The 26,014-nt window shown below is 41.5% G+C and overlaps 1 protein-coding gene across 3 annotated transcripts; it reads right to left on the bottom strand.

Annotated features, from left to right (window-relative positions):
• Positions 1-1,810: 1,810 nt before the first annotated feature.
• On the bottom strand, positions 1,811-15,144 carry LOC118385276 (LIM/homeobox protein Lhx3-like). 3 transcript variants are annotated; one of them, XM_035772270.2, is made up of 6 exons: positions 14,643-15,144; positions 6,728-6,899; positions 6,316-6,515; positions 4,814-4,965; positions 3,420-3,591; positions 1,811-3,074 (listed from the first exon to the last, which is right to left on the bottom strand). In XM_035772270.2, the coding sequence occupies exons 1-6, from the start codon at positions 14,710-14,712 to the stop codon at positions 2,644-2,646; spliced, it is 1,197 nt and encodes a 398-aa protein (XP_035628163.1). In that variant the 5' UTR covers positions 14,713-15,144; the 3' UTR covers positions 1,811-2,643. The 3 variants fall into 3 exon arrangements, with proteins under 3 accessions (XP_035628163.1, XP_035628162.1, XP_035628164.1); XM_035772269.2 differs by having other exon boundaries at positions 6,316-6,518; positions 14,643-15,142; XM_035772271.2 differs by lacking the exon at positions 14,643-15,144 and adding an exon at positions 8,795-9,026 and having other exon boundaries at positions 6,316-6,518.
• Between the last annotated feature and the right edge of the window lie 10,870 nt (positions 15,145-26,014).

A 26,014-nucleotide genomic window follows, 5' to 3' on the forward strand; every position in this document is an offset into this window, starting at 1 on the left:
ACCGGGCTGGGGAGAAACACATGAGGCCTGGTGCGTGGAGCCGCACAGGACGTACCGGACAGGGGAGATGCACAAGAGGCCTGGTGCGTGGAGCTGGCACAACATGTCCTGGACAGATGACAACCTTCACACGGCAAGTGCGGGGAGCTGACACAGGACGTACCGGGCTGTGGAGGCATACTGGAGACACGGTGTGTAGAACTGGCACAGATTGTCCCGGAACACTGACGCTCTCCTCAAAGCGAGTGCGGAGAGCTGGCACAGGTGGCATCGGACGGCTAACACGCTCCTCAGGGCGACTGTCTTGCCTCTCCAGCCAAACCAACAGCTCTCTCTCATCACTCTCCTCAACTTTCGCCAACCACTCCTCGCTCAATCTATCCCAATATTCCTCCATGGTCTCTGACTCACCCCTCAGCGTCGCCACCCCCCAAAAAATGTTTTGAGGCTGCTTCTTGGGCCTACGTCGTGGCCGCGAACCCCGGTGTCGTTGCTGTCTCTCCTTCGCTGCTTCCACCTGCTTCCATGGCAGGCTTTTGTCTCCTGCCATTATTTCGTCCCAAGTCCAAGATGTCCTCCACTCCTGGCTTTCCTCCCAGGCCCAGGATCCCTGCTCCTCCTGGGCACGCTTCTTGGTCCGTGGGTGGTGGGATCTTCTGTCACGATCGTTTGTATAAAAGGACCAAGGCACAGCGTGATTACAGTTCCACATAATTTATTGAAGTGAAACTATAAAACAAAACAATAAAGAATAACGAAAGTGACGACAATGGAGTGCTGACATACAACTACCCATAAACAAGATCCCACAGCAAACAGGTAGGAAAAGGCTGCCTAAATATGATCCCCAATCAGAGACAACGATAGACAGCTGCCTCTGATTGGGAACCATACCAAGCCAACCTAGAAATAAAGAAACTAGAATGCCCACCCTAGTCACACACCGACCTAACCAAAATAGAGAATAAAGGATCTCTATGGTCAGGGCGTGAAAAATGCTGTTGGTTGAACTTTCCCTCCTAAATCTAAAATGTGACTAATATTTAGGACGTCTTAGGTTATGAAGCTATGGCTAAGTAAAGTCCAGAGTTGTTCATGATCAGGTCTCCTGGAACACGTTGCAAATTGCTTGAAGATGGCGAAAGGGTCCATCTAAAAGATGGTACAGATTGATGGGCTTTGTCAGGGTGAGGATGGTTTTTAATGTGTTGTCTGTGATGCTATGCACAGATAAAACCGCAATGCAAGTCTTTGTCACTGGGAGAACAAATGTAAGAAATTGACGTCACACAGACGCATATACGCAGCTCACATACACCACAGTTTAATCTATTTAATTGAACCCGACTTTGAATAAGTAAACAAATGAGGAAATTTACAAGGGGCATTCGATCCCTCCTAAGCTAATTGATTTAAGATTTTTATCCCGTAGGGGTTTTGGGCAAACAAGGCACAGTTATCTCTAAATCGACATGTTGCCTCTCAGTCTGCATCAAATTTCTGCACTAAAGAGCCGTTGAACTCTTGATACGGCTTTGGTAATTTGCCAGACGGCCAATCTGCAGACACAGCCAGATCTCCAGATCTGCTTTTCTCCTGCAGTATCTGTATACTGATACTCCAGGAAAATTAGGGATGAATATTGGAGATAAGCCACCACCCCAATTACCCTAGCTTCTGTTAGTGTTTTGCAGAATTAAGGTGTGCATAAAACACTTTAAAAAAACATATTAACATAGAAGAGAACCTACGATACAGCCCATAGTCAATACAATACAATAAAATAAAGATGTGATACAAGAGCCATTGGTCAGTTTGGATTTAGCTGACACATTTATTAAAGACCTGTATCACTTAATCATCATCATCATCATGAGAGAATAAATAAGACATAAAACATCTTCCACATAAACAAACACATACACCAGCCTGGGTTTCAGCATGCCCAGGTAGCTCAGAACGAAAAGAATAAGATGCATCTGAAAACACACAAATGCATAGAAGTAATTGCACCTCTAGTTATCGGTGGGAGGCGACATCTACAACCTGTCTAGATCCCTGGCTGTCAATGTACAAAGTACTAATATCTGTGGTATTCTTATTGTCGAAGGGGTTGTATAAAAATAAAGTCTCCACAATGATAAACTGTAATATGTATATATATATATATATATATATAGACATTTGGCAACAACCAGACATGTAAAGACTCTGACTTTAACCAAAACCTGCAAAAAACAGAGAGAAGAATAAGGTGGAAAGGATTGGGGGTAGAGTCTATCACAATCCAATTGGGCAAAAGTTAAAATGTGTTATGTTGTCACAAAGATAGCATTCATAACAGGCCAGCACCCCGTGATTCTCAGTCTGGTTCTCTATGAGGAATGGAGTGTGTGAGTTCCAAGTGCTGCCATTCATACTTTTTGATGGCCCAATCCTTCCTTCCAGTCCACTCAGATGAGGAGAAATGAAAAAGATCGACAGTTAATTGATAGAGACAGATGGAGTGATCCAAGAAGGGTGGAAGACAGCAACCTTCCGACCCGGTCTCTCTGTTTCACAGGTCATGTGTGACTTTCTCTTTCCAGTTTGTGACACACACCTTTGAGTCCTTAGACCACGTTGACCAATCAACCCAGCTAATCAAAACTGCCCGTGGTCCACTTCATCCAACCAGGAAGCTGGGCTCGCTGGGAAGTCTGGGTAGCCCCCACTGCTGCCAGTAGACAGATCCGAGCTGGGGCCGTTAGCGCCACCCAACACTCCTCTCATGCCTGGGTTCAGCCCGGGGGCCCCGTCTTGGGTCATGATGGACAGGCCAGAGTCAGGGTAGACCAGGCTGGAGATGGGGGGCTGGTGCCTGGGCAGGGACTGAAGCGAGCCTGGGGACTGGGGTAGGCCGTAAGGGCTGCTGGAGCGGATGTTGTGGTACTGGTCCTGGGACTGGAGGACTCCATGCTCTAGGGGGAAGGGGCCGTGGCTGCTCTCCTGGCGGCCCCCCATGGCCAGGGACGACTCGCTCAGGCCACTGTAGATGCCGTTGGAGTGGCTGAGCTCCGACATGGGTGGCTCATCTGGAACATAAGGGAGGACACTTAGTCAGGGTGTGGCATTATGGAAGTGCTTATTCCATTTCCTGCTAATATTAGTTTGATTCTGGTCAACAATTTCCCTCAATGGAATTATTTGGGTAAATATAGGTTTCATTCAAATTTGAATGGGAATAAACCAAAATGTGTGGTTTAGAAATTGGCTGTCTATTTCCGCCATGCACTTTAGGGGAAAATAAATAATTTCAAGAAGGCATTTGTATTATAATTGTGATAATAACATTTCTCCTAATTCCTCAAATAGGAGCTGCTGTCTGTAGATTCCTGTGAATATATCATCTCAGATGTCTGTTTGTTTTCTCATCCTACCTGTAAAGGAAACCTCAGCGTCGCTGTCCATGCCCTCCTCCTGGATGCTGTCCTTGTCTGATTTTGAACTGCCTCGCGACCTCTTCATGTTGCGGAAGTACTGTCCCCACCTCTGTCTGCCTGCATCCTTCTTCAGCCTCTTCTCTTTTGCTCGCCTGTTCTGAAACCACACCTGGAGGACAAAGGAGGTGTTTGGGTACATATTGGTTTTGTTTAATTTATTTTAGGTATATAATTGGGAAGTTTCCTGTTGAAGGCAGATCCTCCAATAAGCCTTCTCCTACAATACACTTGTGAGTGAAATAGATTTCTGAAAATTAGAAATATATAATTTAGTGTTACATTTACAGAAGAGTAGGCTATACACAAGTTGTCAGTTTTATAACATGTTTTTTTATTTTGAATTTTTCGTTCATAGACTACAGGACGTATCAGTCCTGGTGCCAAATTCCATTCTACTTACTGGACCATTCCGGACATCATTTTTCCTGACTCTTTCTTCAGTGAAACTGCTAAGCTTTTAAGTGGTCAGGTAGAGCACATTAACATTAAAACAAAATTAATTTTCAAGGACTGTCTAGGAAGCATGTCGCCTCTTCTTTAACTCAACTGGGAGATTAAAACAGTGGGGCAGAACACTAATGTTGGGACCAACATGCCCTGAGATTTATCACGCTAATTAACTTTGCGACAGCTACAAGTTGTCCTTAACCCTGGGAGCAGACAGGTTGCATGTTACCTTCTCACTGGGATCTACTAACCCAGAGTTGATTTTAATTATTCAAATTTCACTATGGCCAAGTTCTAAATTTGAGCTGTAAACGTGTGTGATATAATTTGAAAACATTTGTATTTTATTTTTAAGAGACACTTATGATTGACGAACCATTCAATGTAAGCACATATTTTGTTGTTTACAATCCACATCATGCAAAGCCTAATGAAATTCAACCAGGTAAAAATGTTCCTCCGTTCTCTCCTACATATAGGCAAGGTCTATGTTCATTAGTGATATGCAGCCGAAGTGAACCCTCTTAACCCCCATTTCCCCTTCCGTGAATAATGAAGCGCGATAGTGGCTTCCGCGTACCTACTTTAAGTGTCCTTGCAAATAAACAATATATATGACCATAGTCAACCACAGTAGGGATCTTTCACGGACAGACAATATGCCAAGCTCTCTCTTAGCATTGTTAACGAGCTCGCGCTTACAGTTCTGACTTTCAAGTGTGTGGACTTCATTTTAATCCATCTCATCGTAAATTCTAACCATTCAAACCCACTGGGAGGCCATTTCAAGCAGTATTTCAATGGAATCGCATACATGTCCTTAAATAATAATAAAATAAGGACGCTAATGAAATGGTCTATGGTGGAGGGGAATGGATAGTTACCTGAACAACCCGCATATCTAGGCCGGTTTCTGACGATAGCTGTTCTCGTACGTGGCGGGCAGGTTTTGGAGAGTTGTTGTAAGCGTTTTTCAGGGTCTCGAGCTGTTTTGCGGTGATAGTCGTTCGTGGCCTTTTCGCTGTTGAGTCTGCCTCTGAAAATAAAAGACACACAATGTAAGCCAGACCTTACACAAAAATGTACCCCATTAGGCCTACTTTATGCTAAAAGTCTTAACCTTAGATTTCATGGGTAAATAGGCTATTTATAGATATTCAGGTTCAGCCATTGAAAAGTACAAGTGACATACCAGAACTGATAAAAATGTATTGTAGAAAACAATGGAAAGACAAGTAAACTTCATAACTTCCCTTTCTGACTTATTACTTTCAATAAGCCTAATTAAACCCAAATAAATACTAACTATTAAACAAAAAGCCTACGAACAAAAACATATGCAGTATGCTAACATATGCTATAAATGCTATAAATATCCTACAAGTGGGCAAATACCGAAGTAACGAGGCCCTCTCATTATCCAAATAGACGTGTGTGTGTGGTTTTCCATGAAAACTCATCTAAACTCAAAACTCAATGGGTAAATCAGCGGTTGGTTTAGTCAGTAAATTCACACAAACAGATGGGGAAGATAAAACTTGAGTAACACGAACTACTCGCAAAGAAAATGTTGGCCTACCCTTGCTGGATTTCATTGAGTTAAAACAGATTCTCTGAGGTCAGTTGTACTAAATGTAGCATGCAATAAATAAGCATTTTTATTAAATAAGTATCCATTTCAAATTCAAAAAATCTCGTTTTTTTTGTTTTCCCAAAAAGACGTTTGTGGTAGAAAACATGCCCATTTTGGCCATAGCATTTGACATCATTACATCAGCCAATTTAAATGATTTTACTTGAAATTGGAGGCCTTATTGTAGCCTATGAGATAGTTTAGCAAAACATGGTCACCAGCGCTTTAAACACATTTTAAACAGACCTCCTCGATAGTCTGTGCAGATGAGGCTGAATCTAATCTTCTTCAGTCACTGTCGGTCTGCTAATAAAATAAAACAGAAAGAACTACGTTCTCTCTTCACTGCAATTGGATAGGCTGTATCCATATTGCTATCGATTGGCATGCGGGATACGACGCAATTAGCGCAGGTGGGTCAAGTGTTTATGTGTGACCTCATAGTCTTGTAGATCAAGTTCACAGCTCCAAGCAGTTGCTCAATAAAAGGTCAATGGATCAAATAAGTAAAACATTACATAACTTATTCGGTGATGCGTGCGTGATAGATAATAGGTTAAATCGTTTTTCTCGTTATTTAGCAGACATAAATGAAGATGTGGACATTGTAGGATATACACATTATTTGATATGACTGAAATATCAACGACAGTGGATACATGCTTAATTACGCGTTTAGGTCTAGGCACTCTGATCTTGGGGACCCTAATTAGGTGTGCTAAAGGTATGTTCAGGTATACCGTGACCTCTCACCTCTCTGTTTAGCGGTTTCGTAGTCAGCCTTGCACACGAGTCTGCTGTCCTCCATCAAGTAGTACTCGTCACCTGTCGCGAGCTGCCTTTTGCACACGATGCACGCGAAGCAGTGCAGGTGGTACACGAAATCCTGCGCCCTCCTCACCACTTGCGTCGGCGGAATACCTTGCTGACACGCGGCACATTTGGTCCCAAATCTCCTTTTAGGAAATAAGAAGGTTATCATCAATACATTGACAAGTGAGTGTTTCATCACATTCACAACCTCAAAATAAAATGCAGACCGTGTGATTCTATCGAATAATTAGGCTTGGTTTCCATTAAATATTAGGCTACACACCTGAAATATTTTCAATAATTTGTCTTTCATTAAAGAATATATAGTTCATGGCGTATTTCTTGCACCCACTTAAAAAAGTCTTCTTTGCAGTAGACTCTATCTTCCCGGCTGAAGCACTTGTCCGCTAGTTGGGATTGGCAGTCGCTGCATTTCAGGCACTTGCTGTGCCAATGGCGGTCTAGCACTTTGAGGATGAAGCGGTCCATGATGTGTTGATTACAGCCCGCGCATACAGGAATCTCTGAAGGGGAGAAGACAGGATGACCATGAAGCCATCTTGAATTAAAACACTGCTTAAGAGATAATTTAGCATTTGGTGGTCAAATAGTTTACGACTCAAACATAGCTAAGCCTATTCATACTATTGTCAAATGTAGACAGTTGTTAATGCATTTTATTTAGAACATACTTACTTATGATAATATCTAAATAAAGTCACTAATTCGATACAAATAATGTCAATGTTTTGTTGTTGATAAATTATACTTAATATTCTGAGATCCGTGACAAATTACTCTAATTCAATTAATTACATCTGAGTAATGAATTACTAAACCTAATTGTAATGACGTAGTAGTCTAATGATAGGGGCCTATGCCATGCCCTCACAACGAAACACACAATAGGCCTACATTATTTTAAATTGCTTAATTGAAAACAAAGTCAATAGAAACTAATGGGAAAATCCCAATGCAGTCTATTTCAGGGCAAATATGAGACAGTTGTCACTGATCTTGTATCTATACTATTGTATATGTTTTATTTTAATTGATAGCCTATATATTGTCACATAGTTGAGAATTGAAGAGTTTCATTACAAAACGCTCTATATCCATTTTCAGAAATGTTGGTAAATTAGCTTTTATTATTTAAATAAATGAGTGTGTTTTTTCACTATCTAAGGATGGTATGGAGGTTGTTCAATGACAGACATGTTTTTGTTTCAAATCTATTACTTGATGGTTTTAACAATTTCAGAGACAAATAATCATGCTTTTTTTCTCTCAAAATGCTATATATCCGCCTCATGCTCAGAGAAATGAGCAGTGGTGTTAGATTTTACACAGTCAAATGTAACAAATAACTACATTTTTAATAAAGAAATGTACAAATGATATATGTGACATGAATATTTAATATATATGTTAAACATTTACATTTGACATTTGTGTCATTTAGCAGATGCTATTATCCAGAGCACGTAGATTCATCTTGAGATAGCTAGGTGAGACAACCGCATACCACAGTCAAATATGCAGGATACAAACATTCCATTCCAGCTAAACAATGGATATATATCGTTTTTCAAAAAACACATTTGCATACACATTAAAACTCGATGAATAACACATCGTAGAACAGTATTATTTTACATATACATGAAGATGAAGGTACCCATAACCAATTATTTCTGATGAAAAACACATTTGATAAACTGGTGGATATAGCGTTTTTGGAAATAAACTCTTCAACTGTTATCTATTCAATTAAACATATATGTAAGCCTAATACAATAATCCGGTTGAATGAAAAGCATAAATGCATTGCCGATGTCACATGTGCTGACTGAGAAAACATCACCAAAAGGAGTGGATTTAAGTTTACGACGGTGTTGTGTACTCATTATTGATGTATAAATGTAGGGACACAATTATTTCAGTAGTATCAGATGTAAGTAAATACACTCTGCTGTCTATAAATTACAGCCATTCATTTGTTTTTGTCATCATCGCCATCGCCATATTTTTTTTCCATAACCCAGAAATGACAGTAAACGCCAATGGTTATTTTATTCCTCCCTTGATTATTGAAACCTGGCACAACATACGTTACCCGTTTCCACGTGTGGGTGCCAGATGTATAGCAATACAAAAAAGGACACACACAGTTGAAATCCAACCAGTAAATCTCACTGGGCGCTGACGTAAATTCAGTTGGTTCAACGTAATTCAATTGAAATTACGTGAAAACAACGTTAATTCAACCAGTGTGTGCCCAGTGGAATAGCATCGAATACCTATTGGCTGATTGAGTTATTATGGGTTTGATCTGTTGAGTTAATGAAGAAGACATCAAAAGTACCCTCTTACTATCACTCCTCAAAAAAAGTGCAAGCCATGAAATAAACATTCTTACTTTGCATGGTAACCCGCTGATCCAAGTCCAGACCAGAAACGACAGTGGATCCCGGAAAACTCTCTCTCTCTAATCCTTTCTCTCTCTATCTCTCCCGGTTTCCCTTCTAGTTCTTGCGACCATTGGCTATTCTATTCCTATCCCTCTGTTTGAGGTTACAACAGGCGCATGGGTCCCTCTCTCTTTAAAACACTGGTCCATTTGTTCCCACTAAAGAATCACTAGGGATAATAAAAAGGAAAGAAAAAAAAACAAGCCCTCTGCAGCGACACTGGTCAAATCCCCTTCTGTATGCTCAGCCGCCCAATCAACGCTGGCCCAAAGGCTGCTCATGAGGTTTTACTTTACATCCGGTTTCCAAATCACGTAGAAGCAGGCCCGCTTCACAGAGTGGGGAAGGATGGTTTCGTTAAATTAAACGAGACCACAGCTAAATTTGATCCACGGTTCGCACACTGAATATGTTGTCAATATTCCCGCATTCGATTAGCAAAACACCATCCAAGACTTTCCCATTAAACATGTTTTACGCATGAAATTACGCTGAAAATGCACACTTGTAGACAGTGGATCAGGTGAAATGTGTTTTGATGGTAGATTTAGCTTGAGTCACAAAGCTAAATGCTACACGTTGTGTGTTCAGTAGACCTATTTACATGGTTTTATTGACCATTTAGGGATGCTGATGAATCCGTGCAAATTATCACATTGCCACATAATTCATATAAATTGTTTTAGGTAGGCCTATATGCTGCAAGAAGCCTATTTGCTCTCGAATTATTATAAGCAATAAGACACGGCAGGATATGTAGGAATGATGAATCCGTCCTTCCATATGGCCAAGTTCAGTTCAGTTTCATCAAGTTCAGGATTAGCTCTAGTTTATATAATTAACTAAACATAAATAAACATATGACAATTTACAGGCCATTGAACTTTTGGGAATAAGCATGGCCTTCGTCAAGACAACACAAAGCATGAAATTAAAATGGCCCTCTTTCAGCAAAGAATGTCATTACAACTCACAACAAGCAACTTATTAAACTATCAACAAACGCTTGTCGAGTGAAATTGCATCACTGGCAACTTAAATACGTTGAGATGTTATCACTCGGCTTTATTATTTATTCAAAAGTTCAAGCACTTCGTGTTTCATCCGTCCAAGGAATCGCATTCCTGTTGTTCGTTTGTGGGCAATTTATGAAAAATTAATGGACCATTTTTTCCTGCCATGAGCAAGCAATGCACAACCGCGAGGGAGCCACGTCATGAACAGGTGCATCAAATTCATTATTAATTCAATAGGTTCTGTAAAACTAGAATACGCTGCCTTGTCTCACGCAACAATCAGGGTGTCTTGCGTACCAATAACCTGTAGCGTATATGTCTGCCCATGAAAGCCAATTCAATCCCTAGAAATTGCAGTAATATTTATAAAAATGTCGTTAACAGGTTAACCTCGTATACATATGTGTCACATAATGCGCAGACATGGGCCGGTTGATACATAGGCACAGTTGGTACAATCTAAACAATCCCCCCCAAAACGCAAACATATCTTTAAGCATTTAAGACAATAATGTTCTGATATTTTGTAAAATATCACACACGTTTTTTAATGTTCAGGTAGGCCTCCGCAATACAGCAAACAAAGAAAGTCGGAGGGATGATTGACAACAGAAGGTCTTTAATATCCTTCACACATATGCGGTGAATGGAGAAATTGCAAACCGATTAAAACTGTGCGTCCAAATGTAAAAACTTGTTTTGTGGTGTTCAGGAGCAAAAAGATAAGACATATGCCTATGTAATTCCATAGATTCACCGTTTTTAGCCTTAATCCTTCGTCATGCAGATTTAGCCCTAATCCATTGTAATACAGGCGACAGGAGCGAAAAGTATAAACAAATTAAAGGGATGTAACCACTGTTTCGGCTAACCACTAACTAGTCTAAAAGAGATGTTGTGTGGAGCGAATTGTGCATGCAAGAATAATGTTATTTTTGGACATATGCATGTAGGAAAAATAAGCATTTAATTGCAGTTACTATACAAATATTCAGAAATGTAAAATAGGGAAGTGTAACGATCGAAATATTCGATTAACGTTATATTTTGTATTCATCATACCGTACGCGTTATAGAAATAAGCTTGTGCTATACAATGAAGGTGTTGGAACGAAATAAAACAACATCCCTTATTCTGAGTTGTATAAATAGCGACAACAAATGATTGATTAAATATCTAGGCCTAACTATTGTAATGTGCCAACCAAAGGCAGATTCGATTTAACACAAATCCCACTGAGCACAGACGTCAATTCAACGTCTATTCCACCCTGATTCAACGTCATTTAATTGAAATGACGTGAAAACAACGTTGAATCAACCAGTATGCGCCCAATGGGATGGTATCACATGTGGTGCCCTGTTGAATACCTCCGTAGTTCTTCGCTCTGCGCCAGCAAGGCAAACAGAATCTCCGTGTTATTCGGTGCTCCTTTTTGGAGAATTCCGTTCATTATGTCCATCCATTGCTCATGATCTCCTCACACGATAACGATAAACTAATGTATTTATGTGTTCTAGGCCTTTCGCTCACATTGGGATTTTATGCAGTATATCAGGAATACAAAAAGAATCCGAGCAGTGTGGTTGCATGCGATCGAGTTTGCTTTATCATACAGTGTGTTGTCCGCTGTGGAGGATTACGCAAGCAGTTTCCCCAGCGACTGGCCCGTTAAAGCAGGGAGATAGCTGATCATCACCTAGCAGGAACTTGGAGCGAGGTGCGGGTACCAAGTACTCGTCGGAAGAAAAAATTAACTTCATGGCGCAAGATGACATTTGACTACGGTTTCGACGATGTTGGTGTGTTAAGTTGGTGCATACAGGCGATGCCATTTGAAATGTCTTTTTATTGCACGAAGCTCTTACTTGACCATTCGGCTATAGCTGGTTCACTTATATATTTTTTCGCATGATCTTATGAACATACATTTTCACAGCACGAGTAGTAGGTCGTGGAGGCTTTAATTGGAACTTTGCAAAGCCATTTACGCACGTTTCTCTAAGACCGTGTGTAGGCCTATTTCAAATCAAATCACCGCCATATAGTAGGGCAGGCTACACAAATGATCAAATGCAAACGAAAATGGAGCCTGGCACTTATTTTTGTATTTATTTAGCCATGAAACTGCTCTGTTCCAAGTGACATTAGGCCTACGTATGTACCATTACAGATAGTTGTCTGTAATAGATACGCAAAACGAGGTCTGCTTTGAGACCAAATAATCAAATAGGCCTATACATATTTTCAAAGTAGGTAGCCTATTATAAAATTCATTTTGGCATTGATTATTGCATTTTTGTAGTTGATGTGTAGTTGACAAGACAGAATGCAACTCTAATATTTGTACAGCATTCCATCCTAAACATAATGTAGGCCTAATAGCAGTATAGTTTTCAATATGTTTAATTCGTTTTTTACCCTTTCTAAAATGCACATAAATATAAAGACATTTCAGGCTACTTGACCACTTGACCACTATTGACCACACTGAAATACGTTTTTACTAGCCTATAGCTTTAGCCTACAGTAATTGCATCATAATAAAGACAAAAGTTTTATATTGGATATAATTGCATTTTTCTATCAATTATAGATGTGTTTTCCTTGCTTATCCTCTCATTTAATCGAATATTCGGAGGCATATGTCTCATAAACCTATTATTAGCCTACATTGGAGCATAATATGATTCCCATTTCTTCTTATAATAACGGGATTAAACGGTACACTTTTCAATTGAAAAATAAGGTTCATACGAAACTATTCCTTTACCAAAGTTAATGTTATTGTCACGATCGTCGTATTGAGGAGACCAAAGCGCAGCGTGTTGTGAATGCATACTTTAATGAACGGACGAAAAAACACGAAGTATACTAAAACAAAACTAACAAACTAACAAGACGACCGTGCCCATTAAAGAAACTGAGTGCTAACAAGCAACATAACATAGACAATAACCCACTAACCACAATACAAAACAGGCTACCTAAATATGGTTCCATATCAGGCCAAAACACATAGAAACAGACTAACTAGACATGCAACATAGAATGCCCACTCATATCACACCCTGACCAAACAAAACATAGAAACAAACAACGCAAATAATGGTCAGAGTGTGACAGTTATATTTCATTGGTTTAATTTAATTAGAAGTAATATTTGATATTTGGGATGTTTCTGATATTATATCAACCCATCCCACGCATGGTATCTTATCAACTCAAAAGCAAAAAAGAGAAAATCTTCCCAAAATGTCATCGTATTGATGGGCTCACGGTAGATAACAATACAATAACAATATAATTAGTTATTAGTTATAAAAAAAGAAGCCACATCTACCATTTCCATCACGTCGTCAAACCTGGCTGGCGAATGACACGCACACGAACACGCAGCAACACAAACACCATATTTTAGGCCTATAGCCTATTCTGACTTCACTAAGACAGCTGTTTACTTAGGGAAGAGATTGGCCCTTCAATAACATGTTGATCGAAGCAACACTCGGATGCATTTTATTGACACTGATCTCAGCCGCAAAAGGGCGCCTTGGGAAATCACGACTAGTGCCATGGCCGCGTGGACCCCTGATGAATCTAAAATCAATGCCCCATTTGCCTGTATTTTCAGAGTATATGAAACACAGTTGGTGAAAGGTGTGGGATGCTTCAGTGCTCCCTCTTACTTGTCAGCTTTATAATATTTTGTATCTCCTATTGATCGCTCACGTTTGAAGGGCTATAGACGACAGTAATTGCGTAGCATGAGCGATGCTCTACGATCAACAAAATAGTCCGTGAGAAAGAGCAGTCATGGCCAAGTGTTTTCGTAAATATATGATTGTTGCTTTTATTTCTAAAACCATTGCCAATCTATTGATTTTGATTTGTTAATGCAATAACCCACACATAAGCCTTATTCGTTTCCCCCCATTACGCACGGCAAAAGAAGATATTTGGTGGCATACACCTCCTTTATTTTATTCCTAATTTACAAACAGAAAGTAGGTACCGCACCTGTCGAAGGGAACCTGACACTTGTTGAGCATTTTGCCCAGGCTGACGACTAGGGAGGGCGGGGGGCGGCCTGTGTGCAGCCGGGCTGTTGCATTGTCGCGTTACACAGGCATTGCAAAAGCGCTCTGGTGGTCTCCAGTGACAGCAATGAGCGATGGTGTACAATGACAGCACGCGCATAACATCTGTTGATATGATTCCCAACAATACAGCTCATTACGTGTTCATAACGTCTCCCGCTGGCAGGGAAACGGAAACAAAATATTTAATATCCAACCTCGAAAGTGTATGAATACCCAGTGAAATGTTGTTAAAATGGATAGTGGACACATTGCCATGCGCCAATATGATGAAATCCATTCGATGTGTGTAGCCTAGAAATGTACCTATTTTCACAACTTCTCGCGTCACGAAAGGGAAAGCACTCGCCTGTAACACTTCTTTGAGCATATAGGCCTAATAGTGATTTGTTAAACTGTTTAACTGCTGATGATAGGGTGTGCTGTGAAATACAACGGGCTATTTCATGCCTGTTTGGATCCTGTCAGTAAAACTTTGAGTTGCAGGCGGAGCCCCCGCTGTGCTGATTAGTTGTGGAGGCTAACTAGATATTTCGTAGCTAATTGAAACCCATTAACAGATCACAGGTGACTAAAACGCGTCAAATAGACACACCAGTAGTCTACATTTCCACATGAAGTTGTATAAAAGCTCGACCATATGTGCAAAAGACTCCAAACAAGAAAGCGGACTGCTTACCTTGACCTGCGCTGTATCGGGAGAAATTCCCGGGATTTTGACAACTCGATCCAGGATGTTCTAGCAACATTCTGAGCAGTGATGCTTTTCAGCTCAGATAAACCGAGGAAAGGAAAGCAAGAAGGGCGACTGCTGAGTTTAATGATAAGAGCTTATTATGAAAAAATAAAAACGCAAGATCCTATTTGTTTATCCTTTGAGAGTCACAAAAATAACGCGATTGACGTTTATAAAAGTACATTTTTCTAAGAGGCTAAAGTAGTATATGCCTGACGACCTTGTCTCTCTCTTCGTCGGTCCCCGTGCAAGGAAATTTAAAAATGCAGCAACTTGCTGTTTGAGTCCGTGTGTTGGTCGACAGGAGGTAGAGAGAAGGGTGGGGTGGGTGGCCATTACCAGCGTCAGCTGACCTCACGATTGGACAAGTGTTCGTTTTTAGAAAAACAAAAGTACTGCTCGAGTCGAGATGCCGAGCGTCGCGCGTGGCGAAATATGCACTGTCCACGGTGCTGAAAAGGGGAGTTTCTGTATGTGAGCGAGGCCGAAGGCTTGTGTAGTGTATGCCCCCTCCCACACGCACACTCCGCTGTTCAATACCCCCCCCCCCCCCATCTCTTCCCTTCGCTCCTTATCCATCTGGAGGTACACGTGTCCTTTCATCCTGCAAAATAGTGAAATGGGCGATTCTTCGATACATTGTTGTCATGAGTTTTCATTCTCGTGCCTCTCTTTTGTTCGGCCAAGAATATACCGTAGACTAACAACAGAGACAAGTGGACGGAGCGTCATTGTTCCATCTTGCTGTTGTGTTTCTATTCAGATTGGCCATACTATCTGTGGCGAACTACCAGCATGCATTTTCCTTATTTACTGTATGACCTGAAGAAGACGCCAATGGTATTCGAACACTTGTTAGCAAATTTAGATGTTTTGGCAAGGGCATTTCGTTGCAATCTGATTGTAATGTAGCCCACAGGTCTACATTTGTGTTTTTAGGAGTTGTACCACATTTCTGAAACATTGTTGGCTACTATAACCAACATATCGGATATCCTGTAATTGTATTTATATTCGAACCTAATAGCAACTTTCAATAACGATTCTAACCAATTTCAATAATGACAAAAACATGTGGGATGTATAATTTGGAATATAGGCTACACGCCTAATAACAATGACTATTGCAACAACAAACAGTAAATACAAACATGTATTTTCTTAATATTTAGCCTCGATTAAAATACTTAATTAAAGTTTAAAAAAATAATAATTTCATGATTCTTTTTCTTTCTCAGACTCACTGTAACAGTTAAGCTGACAAATTGATGACGTCATCCTACAGCTTTGATTTGATTTCAGCTGCATAGCAGGCTTACTCACCAGTAGATCTGAGCCAATTACGCCATTACTTCATTCATTATTTTTTCTACAGGACAATTATAAACATCACATAATATTCTAAGCCTCCCTTTCACCCAATATCATAATGTCTATCTATCTATCTATAAGCCTGGCTGTAAATATATATGTATATATATATTTTTTTTTACTGTATATCCATTTTTCTATAGGTTAATGGATGAATGGAACATGTTTTTGTGTTCTACAGTAATCCCCAGTCAACAAATCAGCCTGACCTCTTTATGTAGATTAAGGAAAAACGCCAGTGAATCTGGAAGGAGCCATACACTAACTAGGATCCTATATATAACGTTGCCTCGAAGGAATTTATAGGAAAACAGCATAACAAAAGAAAGGAACCTTTATGCCATACAGACTGTTTTTCTTATCTTTTTCTCTGCCTGCTTGTTAGATACTTGAATGTGTTTTCCCCTGGGATTTCCACTAGGCCTACTGTGGGGTCAAATGTGAAGTTCGAACGAAGCAATAATCGGCTGTATAAAACCATACCCTATTTCTGACACTGCTCATCCAAGGACCATATCCCGACCAAGGTCTTTGTAGCAATGCATCGCTGCTGGAGGGAAGTATGCATAAACAGAAGAGTACTATGTAGCCTGCTGAATGATGCTGCTGCTGATGAATATAACAATGTAATAATACAACTAATAAAAAAGTAACAACAACAATAATAATAACGGCTCTAGTTTTCATAATCATGAAAATATCTTTTAATCATAGTCTTTGTGCAGTGTGTACAGTATAACCACAATCCACTCTTTATTTCTGTAAGGTTTCATATAGTGTTAGACCACTCTATAGTTTTCTGTTGTAAAAGTAGAAAAACATTGCCAGCAGTCTTGGTCTTGGAGATCTTCCTTGGACATAAAGCCCCAGACATGATTTCATAAAAGGGACCAGCTTAAAAAGGCCGAGGCTTTTATTCTACCCCTCTCTGTGCACTGGGAAGCATCATTACAGGAGATTGGTAAAGTGTTAATGCACCTGGGGCCCACTTGAGAGAGTGTCCACAATCATATTTGAAGGGTTCTCCACAAAAGGCTCCAGCGTTTACACCCCTATGTACACCTGTCCTCAAAGCCGAAAGGTCTGGCCTCGCTTTCTGTCGGAGAATACATGGAAGATATGGAGACATGACACATGCCCTTCTTCTGAAAGGTGAGTCTCTTAAAGCACTCGCTCATCTCCCATCTCGGTGTTTTTGTGATGTTTCCCAAACAGATCAATCCTCTGTATCACCCTCGAGTACAGTAGAGCCAATTGGTTTAGCAGAGTTCGCATTAATGTAGCTTATGTGTGTTGCTAAATATTGCTTGCATGAATAACTTGAGCAGGGAGAAAAGTTGAATACATTCTGCCAATCTTCCTTTCTCACCCTGTCAGTACCAAGCAGTGAACTTCTTTGGATATGCAACTGGCATATTAAGGCATGGTAATATTGAATTTTTGGCTCACTCAAATGTGATATATAATGCAATATACAGCATAGTAACAAAGTCTAAGTGATGGGGAACATGTCACATTCAGCCAACTGGACTTACAAAGGCACAAACATGTTAAAAAAAACATGTACAAATGTTAGTTTTTCTCAGTCGCTTTGGTGCATTTCTTAGATAAAAAGTGCAATCCTTGATACTACTTATACAAATTCCAAATCGTCTAGTCACTTGTGCATATCATTAAAGCAATTTCTTATTCCTTTGAACAAATTGCAATTGATAATATACAAGTGTCAGCTTTTTTCCACATGATCAATTGCTCATGTCATGTTGATCAAAATAAGGTACTTCCTTGCATAAGCCATTACATGCAAAATTGTTGAACTATTTGTCATAAACTGTCAAGCATAGTTTTACACATTTCTATTAGACCTTTTGTACAAAAATGTTAATTGATGAATCGTGCAGGTGAAATTGACCCTCACTCATAAAGGAATGTAAAGTGTTAGTTCAAGCAACAATCAACCAGTTGTCTAAATTGCTCAAAGGTGCATCTCATGAAGAATCAATTGGCAAGCAAATATAGACAGACCACAACACAGAGTTGCAATGTTTTACAGTAAAATGTGTGTTCGCATAGTTTTTGTCTATGTGAAAGTGTGCGATGCATCACAGAATTTTCCCCCACATAGGACTGCAAGATTACCTCAAACCAGTGGCAGAGGACGCCATGAGACTCAGGGAAATACAAAGGACCATTATAGAAGACAACGATGTCTTTGAAAACATCCATACGGTTAGCATCTCAACCATCGACAGGGTGCTGCATAGGAACCAGATGAGTATGAAACAGCTTTACCGTGTACCATTCCAAAGGAATGAGGACAGAGTTAAGGAGCTACGGTACCAGTATGTACAGGTAAAACATATCTATGTAACTACTTTACAGAAACATTTTATAGTGATACATAGTACAGTAAGCATAAACTGCACACATTTCCATTGCTGTGGAAGGAACATGCAATATATGTGCATTTTATGTCACTCTTCCTTCCCAAAACAAATTCAACTGTGTGTTCTGGGATATAGCGTATAATGGAGTTGGAATCAAGTGAACCCTCTCGCAACTTTGTATACGTGGATGAGGCTGGCTTCAACCTGACCAAATGCAGAAGGAATATCAGAATATCATCGGTCACAGAGCTACTGCATTTACATTTACATTTAAGTCATTTAGCAGATGCTCTTATCCAGAGCGACTTACAAATTGGTGCATACACCTTATGACATCCAGTGGAACAGCCACTTTACAATAGTGCATCTAAATCTTTTAAGGGGGGGGTGAGAAGGATTACTTTATCCTATCCTAGGTATTCCTTAAAGAGGTGGGGTTTCAGGTGTCTCCGGAAGGTGGTGATTGACTTCGCTGTCCTGGCGTCGTGAGGGAGTTTGTTCCACCATTGGGGGGCCAGAGCAGCGAACAGTTTTGACTGGGCTGAGCGGGAACTGTACTTCCTCAGTGGTAGGGAGGCGAGCAGGCCAGAGGTGGATTTGCCAGGCCAACGGGGAGGAAATATCACCATGTGTGCTGCTATTTCGGAGCATGGTGTCCTAACCCATATCCCCCTTATAGGGCCATACAACACCTAGCATCTACTCAACTTTTTTAGAGACTCTCTACAGGGCTCCCATCCCTGATGATGAGAGGGGTCTGTTCAGAGAGCATTTGCCAAAGTATTTGGTAATTTGTGATAATGTGAGTTTCCATCGATCAAACATCATAAGGCAATGGTTTGTGACCCACCCGAGGATGCTCATAGAATTCCTCCCACCTTATTCACCATTCCTTAACCCAATTGAGGAGTTATTTTCAGCATGGAGGTGGAAGGTGTACGATCGTCAGCCACACACACAGATGACCCTGCTGGCTGCAATGGATGCAGCATGTGAGGACATCACAGTAGACGCCTGCAGAGGATGGATAAGGCATTCCAAAAGATTCTTTCCACGTTGCATTGGAAGGGAAAATATCCGGTGTGATGTGGATGAGAATATGTGGGCCGACAGACAGGAACGTCTGGATGTGTAGAGACAGCACAACAGTGCTGCGGGCAAAGTTGTGCCTTAGGGGTGGTTTCCTGTGTTTCTTTCTAATTTAGTTTTTTTTCCTTTGTGCCACTTGGGTTGTCCAGTCTCTTTCAATCAATAACCCACATACAGTAATATGTAAATAGTACTGTTGAAATTGATATATGCCATAGAAGTGCAGCCTTGTGCATTTTAAATGCAGTAACTGTCATCCAAACTGTAGCCTAAGTTTACATCAGGTAATACTGTCAAAGTACACAGTTACATTGACAACACGCCTAAACATTTTGACGACCTTGTTCGTGAACAATGACTCAATGACTTATCATTCTGATGACACTGACATGACCATTGGCATGAATATGTACTTTTGAGAGATGTACTAAGGATTTTTAGTGACTGACTAGCTTTAGAAACATATCTATTGTATATTGCAGTTTGTACAAATTGTTCTGAGAAATGCACTTATTATTTTGCACATGTTAGGGATGATGTGAAAAAATGCACCAAAGCGACTGAGAAAAACTGTAACATAACACAACATTTATGCTCTTGACTTTGCAATGATTACTATTACCACAAGAGCTCCAAAGGTAAATCTTGTATATGCAGCTAGAGAGTAAAAAGAACCTTGCTGGTATCAGCAGAAAAAGTTTAGCTCTAAATATTTTTTCAGGTCCAGCAAGTGTATTTTGTGAGTCAGTTTAACAGAGCCATATTGGCAGCCGGGTCCACACACACACAGTGTCACTAAACGCCTGATGTCAAACTATAGAGTGAATCATCAGTGGAAAATATAGTCCATTTCACAGCTGCAACACTTTCTAGGGAGACAGTATAATGTATTGCCATGCATCCTGCTTCCCATATGGGAGAATATTGGCCTCTCTCCATGTTGCCAAGTTGGCGCTTTTTAGCCAAGAAAGGGCTTTCTGCGATGTCACAGCATCCATTACCTACAGAGGCAAAAGTTCCGTGAAGAAATGTTCCCATCTGAGCAGGTTGAAGTTGTAAAATCAGGAAGTCACATAAAACTCAGTGGAAACGTCAACTCAGTGCATCTAAACTGGAAGCAAGGAATATGTGTTTGTGTGTGTAAGTTTGTATGTGTAGGCCAGTATGCATCAATGCGTTCTCTGCCCACGTGTGTGTCCATCACCACATATTTACAAGTGTGTCCTCTCATGCATGTTAGTGTATTTGAATATGCGTGCACATGCTGCATTTGTATAACTGCCCATTGCACAGCTGAGTTTGGGGGAGCTCACCCCCGCCGCTTGGCTCGGCGCACCCATGCCACCCCTCTGACACCAGGTCTCCATTGTGTGCCTGTCGTGATCAATCATGTCCTCCAATGACTGACCTTGTGCGGGAGGGAGGGCACCAATCACACGCCTCATTACCCTGGCTTGGTTACTCCGAGCCCTAGTGGTCCCAGGACACTCAGCCTGTTGAGCCTGGTGTATGAGGCGTCGGGGCTTCACAGAAAGAGAGGGAATAGAAAGATGACTGGTGCTCATAGGCGTATAATGGGCTTTGGTCTCATAGACTGCTGGCAGGAAGGAAGCGAAACAACACTGACGTGATATATGATGGACTAATGTTTTTGTTGTAGTGTTGGGATGACATGGGGAGGCTCACGAAAAGCATCCAGATCTAGACTGGTCTGAAACTGCTGCTGTTGTCTGATAAGAGCGGTGACCCAGGGTTGGCTGGGAAGGGGTTAATTTAGGCTGTGAAGGGGTTAACTTAGGACAGAGGATTTTAGGCTCAAGGACATTACCTTCCTAAATATCTGGAAATGCTAAACCAGTGTCAAGCCAAAAACTGCTCAAATCTTAATGGTGAAAATGTTACATCATGGTGTCATAGTCAGTCAGCATAACACTTAATTACTCGACAGAAAATGATCATAACAGATTCTATCACAATCTACAATAAGTTAGCATAGTAGCAAATGGGTGCTAGAAAGCCCTAGGTTTAACCAAATCAAACAGCTCTCATTGTTCTGAAATGCCTCCATCTGTCAGGTTTCACTGGCCGGCAACAGTCATGTCTCCCCCAGCAGCTGGCGAAACTGTCCAACCGCTTTTCCGCTTGGCCCTCAGAGTAACCGCCTCGCTCAATCCGGCCGGCACACACCACTACGCTAACTGTCCCCCAGCTACTGTCAGTCAGGGGGTCAGCCGGCCAGAGAGGGGGAGAGTGGAGGAGAGGGATTGGAGGGGACGGGTGACACCATTGAGCCCTTTGTTACTCATCCCTGGGTAGGGACAGGATGAAGGGGGGAGTGGAGGGACTAACTGCCTGGTTAATATTTTGGGATAAAGAGAACAATTGTTGATATATTTTTATATAAAGGGAAAAGTTGTAAAACCGTCAATACTACAGTACCTTAACAATGAAAATATTATATTATCACTGATAATCATATCATAAATTGTTCTACAAAAAAATTTATGTTTCCAGAATGAATAATGAACCTTTTCATAAACAAAAAGGTATTGAAGTAAACATGAAAATGGATACAAAATAAAATGATAAAACACATATTGAACAAAGCTGAGCAAGTGATTCCGACTTCATCCTCTCGTTATGAGTCTGCCATTGCCTTTCTACCGTTGTGTCTTATCAATGATCTCCACAAGTGTTTAACTCAACAGCAGGTCCTCAGGGTCCGTGTGAGAGAGAGAGTGCTCAGCTCGGGTCTAAAGAGGCTGCCACCTCTACCCGACATCAACCTCTGAAATGAATATTGATATGCTAATGACGTACAACACAGGGGACAAAGGCCCAACGCTACCACTGGACACCAATACAATGGCCCTTAACTCAAGTCCCTGACATTTTTACAACCCAACATGTGTCACTTGTGTCATTCTCAGACAATGAAGGGACCAACAACTGTCCTTCCTTTTCGGAATCTCGCATGCTCACTTTTCCTTTTTGTCTTCTTTCTGTCGACTCTGCATGGCTGGCCAAGACTGACCTTCTGGGGACTCTTGGGTTTTGTGGGGCTTTGTTTCAGTAGGGAATATCTGTCTCTTTAGTGCGACGACAGGCAACCCTGCAGGGCAGACACAATGTCATGAGGTCAGGGTTCAAACCTCTAAGGCAGAGTTAAGGCTCTTCCCAGCTTGGGTTAGGGGATGCTGACCTTTCGAGGACATGCCTGTCTGGTTTGTAGGTGGTCGTTGTTGGGTCTTCTGAGGGGCAACTACTGGCGCAGACGGATGGACAGACAGGCAGAAAGATGGACAGACGGATGGGCAGACAGCCAGATGGACAGAAAGACAAACAGACTGACAGAAACAGGGACTGTTTAGGGACTGTAAGCTTTAAGACAATTTACGTTTAGATTAATTCATAACGGACTTGGATCAGATTTGAAAAAATATTACCCTTACCATAACCCCCATATTTCCGTGGCTAACTGTACATAAGACGTCAGTTACAAAGGATTAATTGCTAACCTTCACCCTAACCTGAGCAAAGATAATTGCAGATCAGGGGTAGCTTCTAATCTACAGCCAATTATATTCCACTTTGTCCAGTATTACTCATGGCATTACTCAATGGTGACAGAATAAAGCAACAGGAGAGGGCGATAGAAGACGGGGATGTTGGACCTTGATTGAAAAAAACACTCCAACCTTAACCATTTTACCCAAAACAACCCTGAATCATTCCATATTAAGAAGTAGATGTTATCTGAGGGTCAAGGGGTGTGCAATATTTAATTGTTGCATAAACAATTGTTGGTCAAAGTCATCATTTGTCTTTTCCAGGTGATTATAACCCCCCCCCCATTACCTATAACTCCTAAACAAACACCTGGATAACTGAGAGTTATGACTTCCTATTGTAATTGAGGAGAGACAGGAGAGGAGAGACACTCAAGGTTGTGCCTTTGCTCAGGGACACTTCAGCAGGCCATCGGTGCCACTGGTGGCTCTTAATTGGATTTCTAATTGAAATCTCTGTTCCGTCCTGCTCATCCCCCCCACAGTTAGAGAGGTGAGATGAGACTCCCTACTCCCTTCTGCTTGCCCAAAGATGAGATGAGGGCGATGAGTTATAGCTCTCGGTCTCCAGAATTACAGGGCTCCCATCCCCAAATACAAAGCCTCTTCGTGTCCTCACACCTCTTGCTTGTTTTTTTTAGCCTCTTTCATCGATAAAAACTCTTTCTCCTTGTTTCGTCTTTTTCTTTTGGTCTTTTCCCGAATCTGCTTGACTTCTGTCACTTTTTAATTTTCCCTTTCTCTCCTTCTCTTTTCATTTTGTTGCTTCCATCTCTCTTTCACCCTCGCTCTCTGACCATCAGCAGTCTCATCACAGAGCAGGGCGAGGCTCCTCTCCTGTAATGATGGATGTAGTCATTTCACTCCAAAATTAATGTATTTATTATTAGTCATTTATTTGCTGATGAATCATACTCGGTGTCAGAGCAAGCTGGACAAATGGCCTGCCGCAAGAATCAGAGGGGTCAGGTATTTAAAAGCCCACATTTATCATGGTGTCACTGTTAGATGTCATTATTGCTGAGCTGGTCTTGATTCGGTAAATTAGAAAACAATTCATCGGAACACTCTGAAAAATCACACATCAGAGCCTGGGCTAAAAAAAGCTAGTTGTCTTAGTGTGGTTGACATTTATACTTTTCCCTCTTTCCTTGAACCTCCTCTAAATTCTATTTTAGTGTTAATTGGATTATGTTTATCCACCTTCCTTACTATGGTAAGCATCAAGAGGTCTGGAGAAGGAAGTCACTCTAACGGCACAAACAGACTAACCCAAACAGACTAACCAAAACATGCTAAGCAAAATCAGGATGGTTGTGGAGGGAGGGAGGGAGGGGGGCAGTTGTGGTAGTCTGTGGCATGCAAGAGTGTGTGTGTGACAGAGAGGATGGGGATTTAAAAAACACAGATAAGAGACACCCGGCGGACGACGCACTACTCCCGGACAGTAATCCCACAGTCTCAGACTCGTGACCCACTTTCTTGGAGGAGCGGGACAGAGCAGCCGCAGCCCCTTGCCCAGCCCAGTCCAGGAGCCTCCAGAAGGCAGGGTGGAGGGTCCCCCAGACAAAGGGATGGGCAGACTCCTGGTCCTTGGGGGGCCATTGCTGCCACGGCTCTGTCCCAGTTCTTTGCCCAACCTCGACGTTTGATATATGTACTATATGCTAACATCCATCGATAGACAGGCTTTTATGAAGGTGTCCGTCCCTACATGGGCTTTTATCAACATGCTAAGAAATAATACACATAATGCTGGATAGCATCTCTGAGCTCTGATGATACTGCTCTCTAGTTAGCACTTACTTAGCTAAGTGTCACCATTCACCCATCAAGGAAACTGATAATTGCAGGTGTTTAAGATTTAAGATGCATAATGGACAAAGTTTAGTGTTCTATCATTCGTAAAGCAGACTGACAGGGCTAGCTACTCCAGAATAACCCTTAGAGGCTTGTGGCATCTGGTATGACCATCACCATCCTATCAGAGGCTTGGCTGTTGTAGGACTATCCTATCAGACAGCTGAAGATGTCTCTTTGGATGCCCCTTGCACAGTTAGCACTGTACCCCCTACTGCGAGTACCATATAGGAGATACTCCCAGACCAAGGGAAAATGGCGGCCGAAGGGGAATCCAAGCCATTTCCTAATTAAACCAGTGAATAAATCACAGATTATCCACCCATACAAGACAAAAGAACAGCTTATCCTTTATTTTATCTTACCTATTGTAAACACAGTGACTTAAGATGGGACGCGTGCCTGATGTAAAATAGGTCAACAATGCAGAGTTGAAATATTAGATCATGTTACCCTCTATATCTTTCTTTTTTTTACTCCCTCTTTCTTTTAGAAAACATCTCCCCACTGGCACCACAACACACGCAGGTCTTACTTCTCTCTTTATCTTAATCTCTGGCAGACTTTAAGTGTCTGGCATCGGGGCAGAATCCCAAACTGGAGAGGAGCGCGTTTGGACTTAATCCCCTTACCCCTAGACTTGAGCCGCCCTCAATTCACCTCTCCCAAAGTAGGCCAAGAACCAAGAGCCTCCACAGGGGAGGCAAGCAGCATCCCCACCAACAAGCTCTTAGGCTCAGCATAAACACGATGCCAGCATGGACACATGCATGCACACTCACGCCTCCAGTGTACAGTATGACACACACACACACACCCCTGTGGCCCCCTCCACCCACCCTCTGTGGCAGGCATGGCTGCATGTAGCTGGGCTGACTGACTGGCTCAGTAGGAGGGCATCCGGCAAAGCGCCGCTCCCGCGCCTTTTGCAGGCTCAAGGACTACCCCCCCAAGATTAGACAGGGCACTTTCTTCAAGTGTGGCAGGGCCCAACAGAGGGTTAAGACCCAGGGAGGTGGTGGTGAAGGAGTGAGAGGGA

Source organism: Oncorhynchus keta, chromosome 6, assembly GCF_023373465.1.
Source record: "Oncorhynchus keta strain PuntledgeMale-10-30-2019 chromosome 6, Oket_V2, whole genome shotgun sequence".
NCBI classification, from domain to species: Eukaryota; Metazoa; Chordata; class Actinopteri; order Salmoniformes; family Salmonidae; genus Oncorhynchus; species Oncorhynchus keta.